Source organism: Pristis pectinata, chromosome 30 (genome assembly GCF_009764475.1).
Source record: "Pristis pectinata isolate sPriPec2 chromosome 30, sPriPec2.1.pri, whole genome shotgun sequence".
In the NCBI taxonomy this organism is placed as follows: domain Eukaryota; kingdom Metazoa; phylum Chordata; class Chondrichthyes; order Rhinopristiformes; family Pristidae; genus Pristis; species Pristis pectinata.
The window spans coordinates 2,882,133-2,899,121 of NC_067434.1; the positions used below are offsets into that span (position 1 = coordinate 2,882,133).

General features: G+C 45.3%; 1 protein-coding gene across 1 annotated transcript in view; it reads left to right on the top strand.

Moving 5' to 3' along the window:
- Positions 1-16,989, top strand: part of LOC127584555 (protein FAM149B1-like) — a 123,299-nt gene that overhangs the window by 89,768 nt on the left and 16,542 nt on the right. The window contains exon 9 of the mRNA XM_052041328.1: positions 4,300-4,403. Within this exon, the coding sequence (XP_051897288.1) occupies positions 4,300-4,403 (104 nt within the window). The remainder of the gene's footprint in view (positions 1-4,299; positions 4,404-16,989) is intronic.

A 16,989-nucleotide genomic window follows, 5' to 3' on the forward strand; every position in this document is an offset into this window, starting at 1 on the left:
GGTCTACAGCAGGTGCTGTCTCGCTGGCTCTCCACTCTGCTCTGGACCATCTGGACAACCGGAAGTCATATGTCAGGCTGTTGTTCATTAACTACAGCTCGGTGTTCAACGCCATCATTCCCTCCAAACTTAGCGCTAGGCTGCTATATCTGGGCTTCTGTACCTCCCCCTGCAATTGGATCCTCAGCTTCCTCATTGGGAGACCACAATCAGTACCACCAGAAACCTCGTCTTTTCCTCCTCACTGACCATTAGCACAGGCGCACTTCAGGGCTGTGTGCTCAGTCCCCTGCTCTCCTCCATCTATACCTATGACTGTGTGGCTAAGCATAGCTCCAACACCATCCACAAATTTGCTGATGGCACCACAGAATAACGGATGGTGATGAGGAGGCGTACAGGAGTGAGAGAGGTCAGCTGGTTGAGTGGTGTTGTAACAACAACCTTGTGCTGAATGTCGGCAAAACCAAGGAACTGATTGTGGAGCAACAAACATAAAATGCTGGGGGAACTCAGCAGGTCAGGCAGCATCTGTGGAGGGAGATGAACAGTTGACGTTTCGGGCTGAGACCGTTCATTGGGACTGGAAAGGAAGCCAGAATGAAAGGGAAGGGGAAGGAGCAGGAGCTGGCAGGTGATAGGTGAGTCCAGGTGAGAGGGGGAAGGAAGGTTGGTGGGGGAGGGGGGTGAAAGGGAATAATGTGAGAAGCTGGGAGGTGATAGGTGGAAAAGGCAAAAGGAAGGTGAAGGAATCTGATAGGAGAGGACAGTAGGCCGTGGAGTAAAGGGAAGGAGATGGGCAGGTTGTGAGGGTGGGGGAGGGGTGAAGGGGGCCACAACAATGAAGGTAAACTAGAGGGTGGAGGTAGGGAAAACACAAGGCAGTGGTTACCAGAAGTTAGAGAAATCAATGTTGATGCTGTTAGGTTGGAGACTACCAAGACGGAATATGAGGTTGTGTTCCTCCAGCCTACGTCTGGCCTCAATGTGCCAGTGGAGGAGGCCATGGACACACATGTCAGTGTGAGAATGAGAAGTGGAATTAAAATGGCTGGCCACCAGGAGATCCTGGCTGTTGCAGCACATGGAGCGAAGGTGCTTGATGAAGAATAAACTGACTGTGGACTTTAGGAAGGGGAAGTCAGGAGAACTAGCACCAGTTGAAGGGTCTGCAGTGGAAAGGGTGAGCAGCTTCAAGTTCCTGTGTGTCAGTATCTCGGAGGATCTATCCCAGGCCCAACACACAGATGCAACCATGAAAAGAATATGCCAGTGTCTCTACTTTCTTAGAAGTTTAAGAAGATTTGGCATGTCATCTGCAGATGTACAGTGACTGACTGATTGCATCATAACCTGCTCTGGGAATTCCAGTGCACAGGAATGCGAGAGGCTACAGAGAGTGATGGACTCAGCCGGTTCCATCACAGGTACACCCCTCCCCACCACTGAGGACGTCTACAAGAGCCGATGTCTCAGGAAGATGATATCCATCGTTAAGGACCCCCACCATCTGGGCCATGCCCTCTTCTCATTGCTGCCATCAAGCAGGAGGTACAGGAGCCTGAAGACCCAACCTCAAGGTTCAACAACAGCTTCTTCCCCAGTGCCATCAGGTTCTTGAACCGACCTGATAGGCCCAAATTCTACCTCGGGCCACATTTCCCTCAACTTGCACTAATGCTGTTATGTTTATTTTTGTTTACTGTGCAGTGTAAATTATGTATAATTTATGTTAATTTAAGTTTATGTAATTCATGTTTGTCTTGTGCTGCTGCTGCATGAAGCTCATTTTGGTGGCATTTATACCCTGGGTATGTATGCCCGTGACAATAAACTTAAACCTGAACTTGAACACCTGTCAGATGTGGACTTGTCCAAAAACAACAGTTCCCAATTAACTCTCCCCAGCTCCTGCCTGACACTCTCATAATTTGTCCTCCCCCAATGTAATACTCTCCCACAAGGTCCATACTTATCCTTATAGCTATCCTAAAACTTAAAGAGTTGTGATCACTGTTTCCTAAATTTTCCCCCATTGAAGGGTCAGTCACCTGGCCAGACTCATTTCCCAACACCAGGTCCAGTCTGGCCCCTCCTCTGGTTGGATTATCTACGTCCTGTCTCAAGAAGCACTCTGTACCTTTTTAATTTCTCTTTCTCAGTTCTGATGAGTGTTGCCAATCTGAAATGTTAGGACTGATTTTCTTCCCACAGATGTAGCCTGACCTGCTGAGCATTTCCTGCACCATGATTGAGCCAATTTGATTTTTGTACCAGACTGGAATGAACAATTATTGCTATTGTCAATCTACTGCCAACCACATAAATAACATTTCCCAATCTTTCAAAGCATCTCTTGCCTTATACCATTATAGATTCTTTTATTTAGATTCAGGACCTTAGTCTCAGTGTCTACGTCACTCTTCATCTTAATGAAGAATTCTATCATGTATGGTTGTTCCTCCCAAACAGGCCTTGCACAGCAAGAATGTGAATTAAAATCAGAAAAACTGCAGATGCTGGAGATCTCAAATATAAACAGAAAATGGTGGAAGAAGTCAGAAGGTCAGACAGCATCTGTGGAAGGAGAAACTTGCTAATTCATCTTTCCTTATTACATTACATGCAGTCTAAGATGGCCTGCTCTTTAGTCGGTTCCTTGACATATTCTCTAGTGCAACCCAAGAACTCACTACATTTCTGACTTAAAAGTAGAACTCACTATAATTTCTGACTTACTCTGGGAACTTGCAGTAGTCTCTGACCCAAAGAGTTTTCCTGTAATCTTTCACTCAGACTTATTGTGCTTCACTTGGTCTCTAGAGAACTCCCTCCTGAAAGAATCTGAGACTCTGTGGATCTAACTGGAACTCATTGCAATCTCTGAGTCATGTTTTGTTGTTCTGTATCTCTGCCTGAGTGGAAGCAGAAACCTTATTCATCAACCAGCGCATCATCTGTGACATTGTGGTCCATGACCTCCATTCCCTGCCTGCTTGTGTGCCTGTCTAAATGCTGCTTAGATGTTGCTATCATTTCTGCTTCCACCACCACCTCTGGCAGCACATTCCAGGCACCCACCACTCTCTGTGTAAAAACAACTTGCCTCATAAATCTCATAAAGTCAGAGTTTTACAGCATGGAAACGGGCCTTCGGCTTAACTCGTCTGTGCCATGCGAGATGCACACCTGACCCTGCATTGGGCCCATATCCCTCTGAACCTTTTCTGTCAATGTACCTGTCCAAATGTCTTTTAAACATTGTCATTGCACCCACTTCTACCACTTCGTCTGGCAGCTCGTTCCATACCCACCACCCTCTCTGTGAAAAAGTTGCTCCTTAGGCCCCCTTTAAGTCTTTCCCCTTCACCTTAAATCTATTCCGTCTAGTTTTAGACTCCACTACTCTGGGGAAAAATACTGTGACCGTCCACCTTATCTATGCCCCTCAATACTCTATAAGGTCATCCCTCAGCCTCCTGCACCCCAGGGGAAACAGCCCCAGCCAATCCTATCTCTCCTCATAATTCAAGCCCTCCAGCCCCAGTAACATCCTTGGGCCAGAAGTGCACTCAGTACTCCAAGCGCAGACTCACCGATGGCTTGTGTTCCTAAGAAATCTCATGTGTAGAAGATAACATTATAAAAACAATTGTGTCAATGGAAAGAAGGGGGTTAGGGGCTAGAGAGTTCCAGACTCTCAGTAACCAAGTTATTTTACCTACAGGATTTTCAAAAATAAAGGTGTTTTTATTAGCTATGTTTAGTTTGTTACTGCCATCTAAAAACACTAAAGGCTGTGTACTACATTGTTTGAATCGTTTTGTTGCACAAGTGTAATTGCTTGTCAATTTCCAATGGCCTTCCGCAGTGAAACTAACAGCCCAAGCAGACCAAGTCGGACTGAGCCATCGGTCCTGTCTGTGCTGATCTACATAACCCTGGTTCCCCTCCATCTCAAACATAAAATGCTAAGTCTTCAAGGGCTTCATCTATCTTATCCCTTTAAGTTCTCTGACAGTCCCCACTATATTGTAGATTAAGTCTGATTCCTTCTGCTTTTTATCCTCTGCTCACCCAACCTCCCGCTGCTTAGGCCCCACATCTTGCCATTGCATGCTTATTTCATACGATCATGCTTCTTAAAATATATAATACATCTCATTGACCATTGGTTGCTATTTCCAGTATCTTTTTTGGTTCAGTGGGTATTTTGGTTTCATTGTGGGTGATTTTCTCCATTAAAGATATATAAATGTAATTCATTATTCCAGTCTGCCCTATTTCTTTTTCATACAGGTTCAGCAGACACATATTGGGATGGTACAGACAAAGCCAAATAGTTTGCATATCCAAGGTATTCCATTTAGTCATCGAAATCTTCCAGTGCCTGAGAAAGTTGAGTAAGTATTTCATCTGTCCATGGGCTTGCATATCAATTCCTCATTAAGATGTTCCATTCATTTTCTTGCCTTGACTGTTTTTGCCTATTGAAATATCCATATCACTCTGTCCATAATATTCAGATTATGAACAGACCACGGGGAAAAAGACATCACAGGTGACCAAAGAATGTTTTTAAAATTAATTTTGAAAATGAGGAACATAACTCAATATCTTCAATTTATTCATTTATAACTCCTACCCAAATGATGCAGACACAATGCCTGTGTGTGACAGGAATTACACGCGCAGGCATTGTGTCTGCATCATTTGGGTAGGAGTCTTACTGCAAGCAAGTTACATTCGGACTACAGAAGTGCCAGACAATACCAGATGCAATATTTACATAGAACAGCACAACACAGCAATATGCCCTGTGGCCCACAATGCCTGCACCAAACACAATGTTGAATTAAACTAATTCTCTTCTGCTTGTACACGATCCCTGTCCCTCCATTCCCTGCATATTCATGCGTCTATCTAACAGCCTCTTAATCGCCACTATCATATCTGCTTTCACAACTCCCCCCAGCAGCTCATTCCAGGCATCCACCACTCTCTGAGTAAAAAATCTTGCCCCACACATCTCCTTTATATTCCCCCTCTCACCTTAAATGCATGTCCTCTAGTATTTGATATTTCTACCCTGGGAAAAAGATCCTGACTGTCTACCCTATCTATGTCTCTCATAGTTTTATAAACTTCTATCAGGTCTCCCCTCTGCCTCCGACAATCTGGAGAAAACAACCCTAGTTTGTCCAACCTCTCCTTTTAGCTCCTACCCTTTAACAAGGAAGCATCCTGGCAAACCTTTCCTGTACCATTTCCAAAGCCTTCACATCCTTTCTGTAATGGACTGACCAGAATTGCACACAATATTCCAAGTGTAGCCTAACCAAAGATTATTTGTTGACTCTTATACTCAATTGTCCAACCAATGAAGGCAAGCATGCCATACATCTTCTTTACCACCCTATCTACCTGCATGGCCACTTTCAGTGTTCTGTGGACTTGGACCCTAAGATCCCTCTGTGCATCAATGCTGTTAAGAGTCCTGCCATTAAGTGCATACTTTCCCCTTACCTTAGACCCTCCAAAGTGCAACACCTCAACTTGCTCTGATTAAACTCCATCTGCCATTTCTCTGCCCATATCTGTAACTGATCAATATTCTGCTGTATCCTTTGACGGCCCTCTGTACTGTCCACAACCACCAATCTTTGTATTGCCTGCAAACTTACAAACCAACCCTCCTATATTTTCATTCAAGTTATTTATATATATTACAAACAACAGAGGCCCTAGCATCAATCCCTGTGGAACACCACTGGTAACAGACCTCCAGCCAGAATAACACCCTTCCACCGCTACACTCTGTTTTCTATGGGTAAACCAATTCCGAATCTAAACTACCAAGTCAGCATGGAATCCTTGCACCTTAACCTTCTGGATGAGCCTACCATCAGGGACTTTGTCAAATGCCTTACTAACGTCCATGTAGACAACATCCACTACCCTCATCAATCACCTTTGTCACCTCCTTGATAAACTCACTCAAGTTAGTAAGACGGGACCTGACCCACACAAAGCCGTGCTGACTGTCCATGTTTTCCCAAATGCCCATAAATCCTATCGCTAATAATCGTCTGCAGAAACTTCCCTACCACTGATGTGAGGCTAACCAGCCTATCCCTATCTTGATTATCCCTTTTTTCCCTTCTTGAACAAAGGAACAACATTGGCTGCTCGCCAGTCCTCTGGGACCTCGCCTGTTGCTAGTGAAGATACAAAGATCTTTGTTAAGGCCCCAGCAATCTTCCATCTTGCCTCTCTCAATAACGTTGGATATATCCCATCAGGCCGTGGAAACATCCACCTTGATGCTTTTCAAAAGACCCAGCACCACCACCTTGCTGATCTCAAAACGCATTAGTATGCCCCACACTACTCTCATTGTACTCCATATCGTTCTCCTTGATGAATACTGATGCAAAATACTCACTTAGTACCTTACCTGCATCCTCTGACTCCAAGCATGTTCCCTCCTTTATCCTTGAGTGGTCCTACCCTCTCCCGAGTTATCCTCTTCTTTTTAATTTAGGTATAAAATGCCTTACAATTCTCTATAATCCTACTTGCCAAGGATATTTCCTGGCTCCCTTGGGCCTTCCTAATCCCCAGCTTGAACTCGTTCCTGCTATCTCTATACTCATCAAAGGCCCTGTCAGATTTTAGTTTCCTAAATCTTACATACGCTTCCCTTTGCTTTTTGACTAAGTTCATAACCTCTCTCGTCATTCAAGTTTCCATTACCCTGCCATTCTTGTCCTTCCACCTTACTGGAACGTGCCAGTCCTGGTCTTTAAAGAACTCCCACATGTCAGGTGTAGACTTACCTGATAACAGCTGCTCCCAATTATCTCCCTCCAGCTCCAGTCTGATAATGTCATAATTTGCCCTCCCCCAATTTAGTACTTTCCCACAATGTCCAGACTTACCGTAAAACTTAAGGAGTTGTATTCACTATTCCCAAAATGCTCTCCCACAGTTTCCTGGCCAGACTCATTTCCCAAAGCAAAGTCCAGTATGGTCCAACACACAAAGTGCTGGAGGAACTCAGCGGGTGAGGCAGCATCTCTAGAGGGAAATGGACAGTCAACACTTCAGGTTGAGACCCTTCATCTGGACTAAAAGAAAGAGGGCAGATAGCCAGTATAAGAAGGTGAAGGGAAGCGGTGGTGCAAGAGCTGGCAGGTGACAGGTGGATCCAGGTGAGGGGGGTGATAGATGGGGGAGGGGGGGAGTGTGAATGATGTCAGAATCCTGAAGGTGATAGGTGGAAGTGACAAAGGACAGAAATGATGGAATATGATAGGAGAAGAAGATGGAGTATGGATAGAGGTGAGGAAGGGAACCAATGGGAGGAGTGTGTGGGTTATGGGCAGATGGAGAAGGGGTGGGGGGAAAAGAGAGAGGGTGATGGGGCCCAGGTGGATCAGGAGGAGAGAGAAAGGGGACAGATGGGAAGCCGCTACTGGAAGTTTCAACATTCGATCTTCATGCCGCCAGGTTGGAGACTGTCCATATGGAATATGAGGTGCTGTTCTTCTAATTTGCATTTAGCCTCGACTTGGCAGAGGAGGAGACTGTGGACAGACATGTCAGTGTGGGAATGGGGAGCGGAATTAACCCCTCAACCCCTCCACGCTGCCCTGCTGCTCTGTTTCCCACCCCCTGCCACTCCAATTTAAACCCTCCCAAGTAGCACCAGCGAACCTCCCTGCAAGGATATTGGTTCCCCTCCAGTATAGGTCCAACACGTCCCTCCTGTACAGGTCCCACCTGCCCTGGACAGAGCCCAGTGATTCATATATCAGAAGCCATCCCTCCTGCACCAGCTCCTTAGCCACGTATTGAAATGCACTATCTTCCTATTTCTCACCTCACTAGCATTTGGCATAAGTAGTAATCTTGAGAATGCAACCCTGAAAGTCCTGCTTTTTAACTTACTACCTAACTCCCTAAAATCAATTTGCAGGACCTCATCCCCCTTCCTGCCTGTGTCTTTGGTACCAATGAAACTGAGTCCAGCCATCTATGCTTGAAATTCAGTGATATTACTATTGCCAAGCTCCCACCATCAACATCTTGGGGACACCATTGACCAGAAACTCAACTGCACCATATTGTAGCTACAAGAGCAGGTAGAAGGCTGGGTTTCCTATGGTGAGTGACTCACCTCCCCACACTCCAATGCCTTTTTACCATGTGCAAGGTACAAGTCAGGTGTGCGATGGAACACTGTCTACTTGCCTGGAAGACTGCAGCTTCAACAGTTCTCAAGAAGCTAAATAATAGGACAAAGCAATCACAATGATTGGTATTCTGTCTACCTCCCTAAATGTTCAGTCCCTCCACCACTGGTGCACAGAGGCTGCATCATCGTTGTGTCCAAGTCCTGGAACTCCCTCCCTAACAACACTATGAGTACACTTTGCCAGTAGGACTGCAGTGGTTCAAGCAGGTGGTTCACCACCACCTCCTGCAAGAGTCCACCTTCAAGAGTCAGGAAGTTATGTTGCAGCTTTATAAAATATTGGTTAGGCCACATCTGGAGTATTGCATTCAATTCAATTTACCAAGATGCTGCCTGGATTAGAGGGCATGTGCTATAAGGAGAGGTCGGACAAACTGGGGTTGTTTTCTCTGGAGCGGCGGAGGCTGAAGGGAGACCTGATAGAAGTTTATAAGATTACGAAAGGCAGAGATAGGGTAGATAGCCGGTTTCTTTTTCCTAGGGTCAAAATGTCTAATACTAGAGGGCATGCATTTAAGGTGAGAGGGGTTAAGTTCAAAGGAGATATGTGGAGCAAGTTTTTTTTTTACACAGAGAGCGGTGGGTGCCTGGAATGTACTGCCGAGAGGGGTGGTGGTGGAGGCAGATACGATGGAGGCATTTAAGATGCTCTTAGACACATGGATGTGCAGAGAATGGAGGGATATGGACATTATGTTGGCAGAAGGGATTAGTTTAGTTTGGCATTTAATTAGTGCAAGATATCAGTTAAATCTTACTTCTGCCAATGCTCGGCTCAACTTTCCAACTGATCTGTATCCTACTGTAGCCTGAGGCAACCTTCCTCATGATCCACAGCACCACCAATTTTTGTGTCATCTGGAAACCTCCTACATCCAAATCGTTAATATAAATGGCAAACAACAAAGGTCTCAGCACTGATCCCTGCAGTACACCACTGGTCACAAACTTCAAACTAGAATAGCATACTTCCACCACTGCCCCGAGAGTTTTCTCCAACAATTTCCCTACCACTGACGTAAGGCCCACCAGCCTGTATTTACCTTTCTTAAGCCTTCTGGCATTCTTTAACAAAGGAACATCAGCTCTCCTCCAGTCCCCAGCTGCCTCACCTGTGGCTAACTAAGATGCATAAATCTCTGTCAGGGCTCCAACTATCTCTTCCCTTGTATCCCATTGTGTACTGTGACAGATCTCTTCAGCCCTGGTGACCTATCTGTCTTATTGTGTTCCAAGACATTTAATATCTCCACTTTCTTAATACCTGCATCGCCCAATCATCCTGAACTTGCTGTCCTCCGTGTCCTTCTCCTTGGTGAATGCAGACAAGAAGCATCCACTTAGGACTTCTTCCACATCCCCTGGCTCCACAAACATATTATCTGTTTGGTCCCTAACATGACCCTCTCTTTCCCTAGCTACCCTGTTCCTCCTAATGTAATTATAGATTGATTTAGGATTCCCCTTATTCTTACTTTTTCTGTCCTTCACATTCTCCTACACTCTCTGTATTCCTTGCCTGATTGCAGTTGCCTTTATCTTTCCTATGCTTCCTCCTTTTCCCTGATCAGGCTGTCAATAATCTTTGTCGTCCAAGGTGTCCTAATCTCGCCATCTTTTCCTTTCACCCTTATTGGAACATGCTGTCATTGAACTCTACATAACCCTCTTTTAAAAGACTCCCACTTCTCAGATCTTGTTTTACCCTCAAGTATCTGCTCCCATTCTCCATTCTCCTGGTTCTCTCTTGCGCTATTGAAATGAGCCTTCTGCCAATTTAGGACTTTAACTTGAAGACCAACTCTAACCCTATCCATAACTACAATGAAACTCACTGAAAGTGGCGTCACAGATGGACAGGGTGGTGAAAAGGGGTTTTGGCATGCTGGGCTTCTTCAGTCAGGGCAGTGAGTATTGAAGCTGGGAGGTTATATTGCAGTTGTACAAGACATTGGTGAAGCCGCATCTGGAATATTGTGTTCACTTTTGGTCACTCTGCTACAGGAAAGATGTCATTAAGCTCGAAGGAGTGCAGAGGAGATTTACGAGGATGTTGCTGGGACTCAAGGGACTGAGTTATGGAGAGAGCTTGAGTAGGTTGGGACCTTATTTATTTGGGCTTAGGAGAATGAGGGATGATCTTTTAGAAGCGTATAAAATCATGTAGGACACAGATAGGGTGAATGTGCACAGTCTTTTTCCCGTGTTTGGGAAATCAAGAACTAGAGGGCACAGGTTTAAGGTGAGAGAGGAGAGATTTAAAAGGAACCTGAGGGGCAACTTTTGCACCCAGAGAGTGGTCAGTTTATGGAACGAGCTGCCAGAGGAAGTGCTCCTATATCTCAGAGCAGAATTAGGCCATTCAGCCCATCAAGTCTGCTCTCCCAATCATGGCCAATGTTTTTTTCATCCCCATTCTCCTGCCTTCTCCCTATAACTTTTAACCCCTTTACCAATCAAGAACAGGCAGAGTCCGGGTGCAGCTCTTTGGTAAACCACATGTGATCCCAGAGTTCTCAGCATCATCCCTAGAGCTGTAAAATCTCAAGACATTAAAACAACACAGGCACTTGAAGAAAAACGGTATAGTGAGGAACAAACTACAGAGGGGGATTTCAATGAGAAACACAGATCCCAGTCTGGGTTGACAGTGGGTGGTGAACATAAAATACAAAGTCCCTGAATGCATCAACCAACCTGTGGGAGATGCATCTGTTTTTGATAATATTGATGAAAGTGACCACCACAGTGTCCTTATGGAAACAGCAGTCCGATCTTCACACCAAAGACCCCCATCACTTTGTGTAGAACAACAATTGTCCTGAATGAGAAAGACCCAGGGCAGATTTGGGTGCTCGAAACTGGGCACCCATGAGGCACTGTGGACAATCAGCAGCAGAAATGTACAATCTGCACCTCATGACACTTGCTCTATTACTACAATTAAGCTAGCGGACCACCCCTGGTGCTGTGGGCGTGGAGTTTGCACATTCTCCCTGTGATCACAGGGGTCCCTCCATCTGCTTTGGTTTCCCCCCACATCGCAAAGGTGTGCGGGTTGGGAGGTTAATTTACCGCTGTGTTGCCCCCAGTGTATAGGTGAGTGGTAGAATCTGGGGGAATTTGATGGGAATGTGGGCAGAATAAAATGTGTTTGGTGTAGGATTGGTGTAAATGGGTGTTTGAAGGTCAGCACAGACTCGGTGGGCCTGTTTCCATGCTGTATGACTTGATGACCAGTGCTCGATGAAAAACCTATCAATCGCTGCCTTAAATACACCCAATGACTTGGCCTCCACAGCCCACCGTGGCAACAAATTCCACAGATTCGCCACCCTATGGCTGAAGAATTTCTTTCAGAGTTTCAAAGGGACATCTCTTTTTCCTGAGGCTGTGCTCTCGGATCCTAGACTCTTCCACTACTGGAAACATCCTCTCCACATCCACTCTATCCAGACATTTCAGTATTCAGTAGATTTCAATGAGATTCCCCCCTCATCCTTCTGAACTCCAGCGAGTACAGGCCCAGAGACATCAAATGCTCCTCAAAGCCTTTCATTCCCAGGATCATTCTTGTGAACCTCCTCTGGACCCTCTCCAGGTCCAGCACATCCTTACTTAGATACAGAGCCCAAAATTGCTCACAATATTCCGAATGTGATCTGACCAACACTTTATAAAGCCTCAGCAGTATATCCTTGCTTTTATATTCCTCCCAAAATGAATGCTGACATTGCATTTGCCATCCTTACTACTGACTCAACCTGCAAGTTGACCTTAAGGGAATCCTGAACTAGGACTCCAAAGTGCCCTTGCACCTCTGATTTCTGAATTCTGTCCCCATTTAGAAAATAGTCTACAACTTTATTCTTCCTACCAAAGTGCATTACCCCACAATTGCCTACGCTGTATTTCATCTGCCACTTCTTTGCCCACTCTCCTAACCTGTCCAAGTTCTTCTGCAGACTCCCTGCCTCTGCAACACTACATGTCCCTCCATCTAACTTTGTATCATCTGCAAACTTGACCACAATGCCATCAGTTACATAGAAACATAGAAAAACTACGGCACAATTCAGGCCCTTCGGCCCACAAAGCTGTGCCGAACATATCCCTACCCTAGAAATTACTAGGCTTACCCATAGCCCTCTATTTTACTCAGCTCCATGTACCTATCTAACAGTATCTTGAAAGACCCTATCGTATCCGCCTCCACCACCGTTTCCGGCAGCCCATTCCACGCACTCACCACTCTCTGAGTAAAAAACTTACCCCTGACATCTCCTCTATACCTACTCCCCAGCACCTTAAACCTATGTCCTTTTGTGGCCACCATTTCAGCCCTGGGGAAAAGCCTCTGACTATCTACCCGATCGATACCTCTCATCATCTTATACACCTCTGTCAGGTCCCCCCTCATCCTCCGTCTCTCCAAGGAGAAAAGGCTGAGTTCCCTCAGTTCCTCCATCCAGATCATTAACGTGTAAAGTGAGAAGATGTGGTCCTGACACTGACCCCTGTAGAATTCCACTGGTCACCGGCAGCCATCCTGATAAGGCCCCCTTTATCCCCACTGTCTGACTTCTGCCAGTCAGCCAACCTTCTATCCATGCAAGTACTTTGCCTCTATTACTATGGGCTCTTATCTTATTTAACAGCCTCGTGTGTGGCATCTTGTCAAAGGCCTTCTGAAAATCCAAGTAAATAACGTCCACTGACCCTACTTTGTCTAACCTGTTTGTTACCTCCTAAAAGAATTCTAACAAATTTGTCAGGCAAGATCTTCCCTTAACAAAACCGTGCTGACTTTGCCCTATTTAATCATGTACTTCCAAGTACTCCGAAATTTCATCCTTAATAACGGACTTTAAAATCTTACCTACCACTGAGATCAGGCTAACTGACCTATCATATCCTGTCTTTTGCCTCTCTCCCTTCTTAAGCAGGCGTGTCACATTTGCGATTTTCCAGTTCTCTGGGACCCTCCTTGACTCCAGTGATTTTTGAAAGATCATTACCAATGGCTCCACAATCTCTTTAGCTACACCTTTCAGAACCCTGGGATGTAGTTTGTCTGGTCCAGGTGATTTATCCACCTTCAGGCCTTTCAGTTTCCGTAGCACCTTCTCCTTACTAATGGCCACTACACTCACCTCTGCCCCCTGACTCTCTTCAAATCCTGGCATGTTACTGGCGTCTTCCACTGTGAAGACTGACACAAATTACCTATACCTTCGCCATTTCTCTGCTCCCTAATACTACTTCTCCAGTGTTATTTTCCAGTGGTCCAATGTCCACTCTTGCCTCTCTTTTACTCTTTATATACCAAAAGATACTTTCGCAATCTCCTTTTATATTATCGGCTAGTTTATCCTCGTATTTCATCTTCTCCCTGCTTATAGCTTTTTTAGTTGTCCTCTGTTGATTTTTAAAGGCTTCCCAATCCCCTGGCTTCCCACCAATCTTTGTCATATCGTATGCCTTCTCTTTTGCTTTTATGCTGTCTCTGACTTCCTTCATCAGCCAGGGTTGTCTCGTCCTTCCCTTACTATGCTTCTTCTTCCTTGGGATAAAATTCTGCTGTGTCTCCAGAATTACTCCCAGAAACTCCTGCCATTGCTGCTCCACCGTCCTCCCCGCTAGTGCCCCCTTCCAATCAACTCTGGCCAGCTCCCTCCTCATGCCTCTGTAGTTACCTTTACTCAACTGTAATACCGTTACAACTTATTTCAGCTTCTCCCTCTCAAACTGTAGGGTGAATTCTAACATATTATGGTTACTGCCTCCTGAGGGTTCCTTCACCTTAAGATCCCTGATCAAGTCTGCCTCATTACACAACACCAAATCCAGAATTGCCTGTTCCCTAGTGGACTCTACCACAAGCTGCTCTAAAAAGCCATGTCGTAGACATTCCACAAATTCCTTTTGGAGGGTGGGGCTGCTACATTAACAACATTCAAAAGGCACTTGGAGAAGTACATGGATAGGAAAAGTTTAGAGGAATATGGGCTAAACACAGGCAAATAGGACTAGATTAGATGAGCATCTTGGTCAGCATGGACCATTTGAGCTGAAGGGCCTGTTTCCATGCTGTATGACTCTATAATTGTCATTGTTTCCAAAGTTTTCCCCCACCAACACTTCCAGCACCTGCCTAGTTTAATTTCCTAAGGTGAGGTCAAATACAGTCCCTTCTCTGGTAGGTCTGCCTCAAAAAACTATCTTGGAAGCACGTGAAAAACTCTGCCCCATCTAAGCCCCTTAAACTAAGGCAATCCCAGTCAATATTGGGAAAGTTAAAATCCCTCACAACTATAACCCTATCGTTCCTACACCTTTCTGCAATTAGTTTACATAACTGTTACATACTCCTCTCTGCCTCGGGAAAGCAGCCAGCATAATCACGTACCCCACCCACTCCAGATATTCTCTCTTCCTCCCTCTCCCATCAGGCAGAAGATACAAAAGCCTGAAAACATGTATCACCAGGCTCAAGGACAGCTTCTCTCCTGCTGTTATAAGACTATTGAATAGTCCCCTAGTACGATAAAATGGACTCTTAACCTCACAATCTGTCTCGTTAAGGCCTTGCACCTTATTGTCTGCCTGCACTGCACTTTCTCTGTAACTGTAAGACTTTATTCTGCATTCTAGAACATAGAACAGTACAGCACAGTATGGGCCCACAATGTTGTGCCAACCTATATACATCTTATCCACATTCAATCTATCCCCCTCTCTACTTCACCTCCCATAACCCTCGATTTTTCTTTCATCCATGTACCTATCTAATAATCTCTTAAATGACTGTATCATATCAGCCCCTACCACTACCCCCGGCAGTGCATTCCAGGCACCCACCACTCTCTGTGTAAAAAAAAAACTACCTCTGACATCTCCCCTGAACTTTCCTCCACGCACCTTAAATGGGTGACCTCTAGTATTGGCCATTGCCACCCTGGAGAAAAGCTGCTGGCTGTCCACTCTGTATATGCCTCTCATAATTTTCTATACCCCATCAAGCCTCCTCTCATTCTCCGTCACTCCAAAGAGAAAAGCCCTAACTCAACCTCTCCTCATAAGACATGTTCTCCAATCCAGGCAGCAACCTTGTAAATCTCCTCTGCGCTCTCTCCAAAGCTTCCACATCCTTCCTCATGTGGCGACCAGAATTGAACACAATATTCCAAGTGTGGTCTAACCAGAGTCTTATAGAGCTGCGACATTACCTTTCGGTTCTTGAACTCAATCCTCCGGCTAATGAAGGCCCGCACACCATATGCCTTCTTAGCCACCCTATCAACTTGCACAGCAACGTTGAGGGATCTATGTAATTAGACCCCAAGATCTCTCTGTTAAGTATCCTGCTAAGTACACTGCTAAGTATCCTGCCATTAACCATGTACTCTGCATTCAAGTTTGATCTTCCAAAGTGTATCACTTCACATTTCTCCGGATTGAACTCCATCTGCCACCTTTCTGCCCAGCTCTGTATCCTGTCAATATCCCATTGCAACCTACGACAACCTTCTTCACTATCTACTACACCACCAACCTTCATGTCATCTGCAAACTTACCAACCCACCCTTGCACTTCTTTATCCAAGTCATTTATAAAAATCACAAAGAGCAGGGGTCTCAGAACAGATCCCTGAAGAACACCACTGGTCACCAACCTCCAGGTCGAATACTCCCCTTCTACAACCACCCTCTGCCTTCTGTGGGCAAGCCAATTCCAAATCCATACAGCTAATTTCCCATGGATCCCATACCTTATGACTTTCTGGATGACCCTACCATGGCGAACCTTGTCACACGCCTTGCTAAAATCCATGTACTATATACCACATCCACCGCAGTACCTTCATCAATTTGTCATGTCACTTCCTCGAGAAACTCTATTAGGCTCGTAAGGCATGACCTGCCCTACACAAAGCCATGTTAACTATCCCTAATAAGACTATGCTTCTCCAAATGCTCATTAATCCTATCCCTAAGAATCCTCTCCAATTGTTTGCCCAGCACTGACGTAAGACTCATTGGTCTATAATTCCCAGGATTACCCCTTTTACCTTTCTTGAACAACATTTGCCATCCTCCAATCCTCTGGTACCACTCCTGTGGCCAGGGAGGACTCAAAGGTCATCATTAACACTCCAGCGATCTTTTCCCTCGCTTCCCATAGTAAGCTGGGGTATATCCTATCCAACCCCAGGGACTTATCTATCCTAATGCTTTTTAGTAGCTCCAACACTGCTTCTTTCTTAACCTCGACATGCTCCAACACATATTCCTGTTCTACACTGACGTCACATTCGTCTAAGTCCCTCCCTGGTGAACACTGAAGCAAAGCATTCATTCAGGACCTCCCCTACCTCCTTTGCCTCCAGACACATTTCCCTCCTTATCCGTGAGTGGTCCTACCCTCACCCTAGTCATCCTCTTGTTCCTCACATACGTGTAGAACACCTTAGGGTTTTCCTTAAGCCTACTTGCTAAAACCTTCTCATATCCCCTTCTAGCTCTCCTAAGTCCCTTCTTAAGCTCCTTCCTGGCTACCTTACTCTCAAGAGCCCTGTCTGATTTTTGCTTCCTAAACCTTAAATATGCTTCCTCCTTCTTTTTGACTAAACCTTCCACCTTTCTTGTTAACCATGGTTCCTTCACCCTACCATCCTTTCCTTGTCTCAATAGGACAAACCTATCTAGAACCACATGTAAGTGCTCCC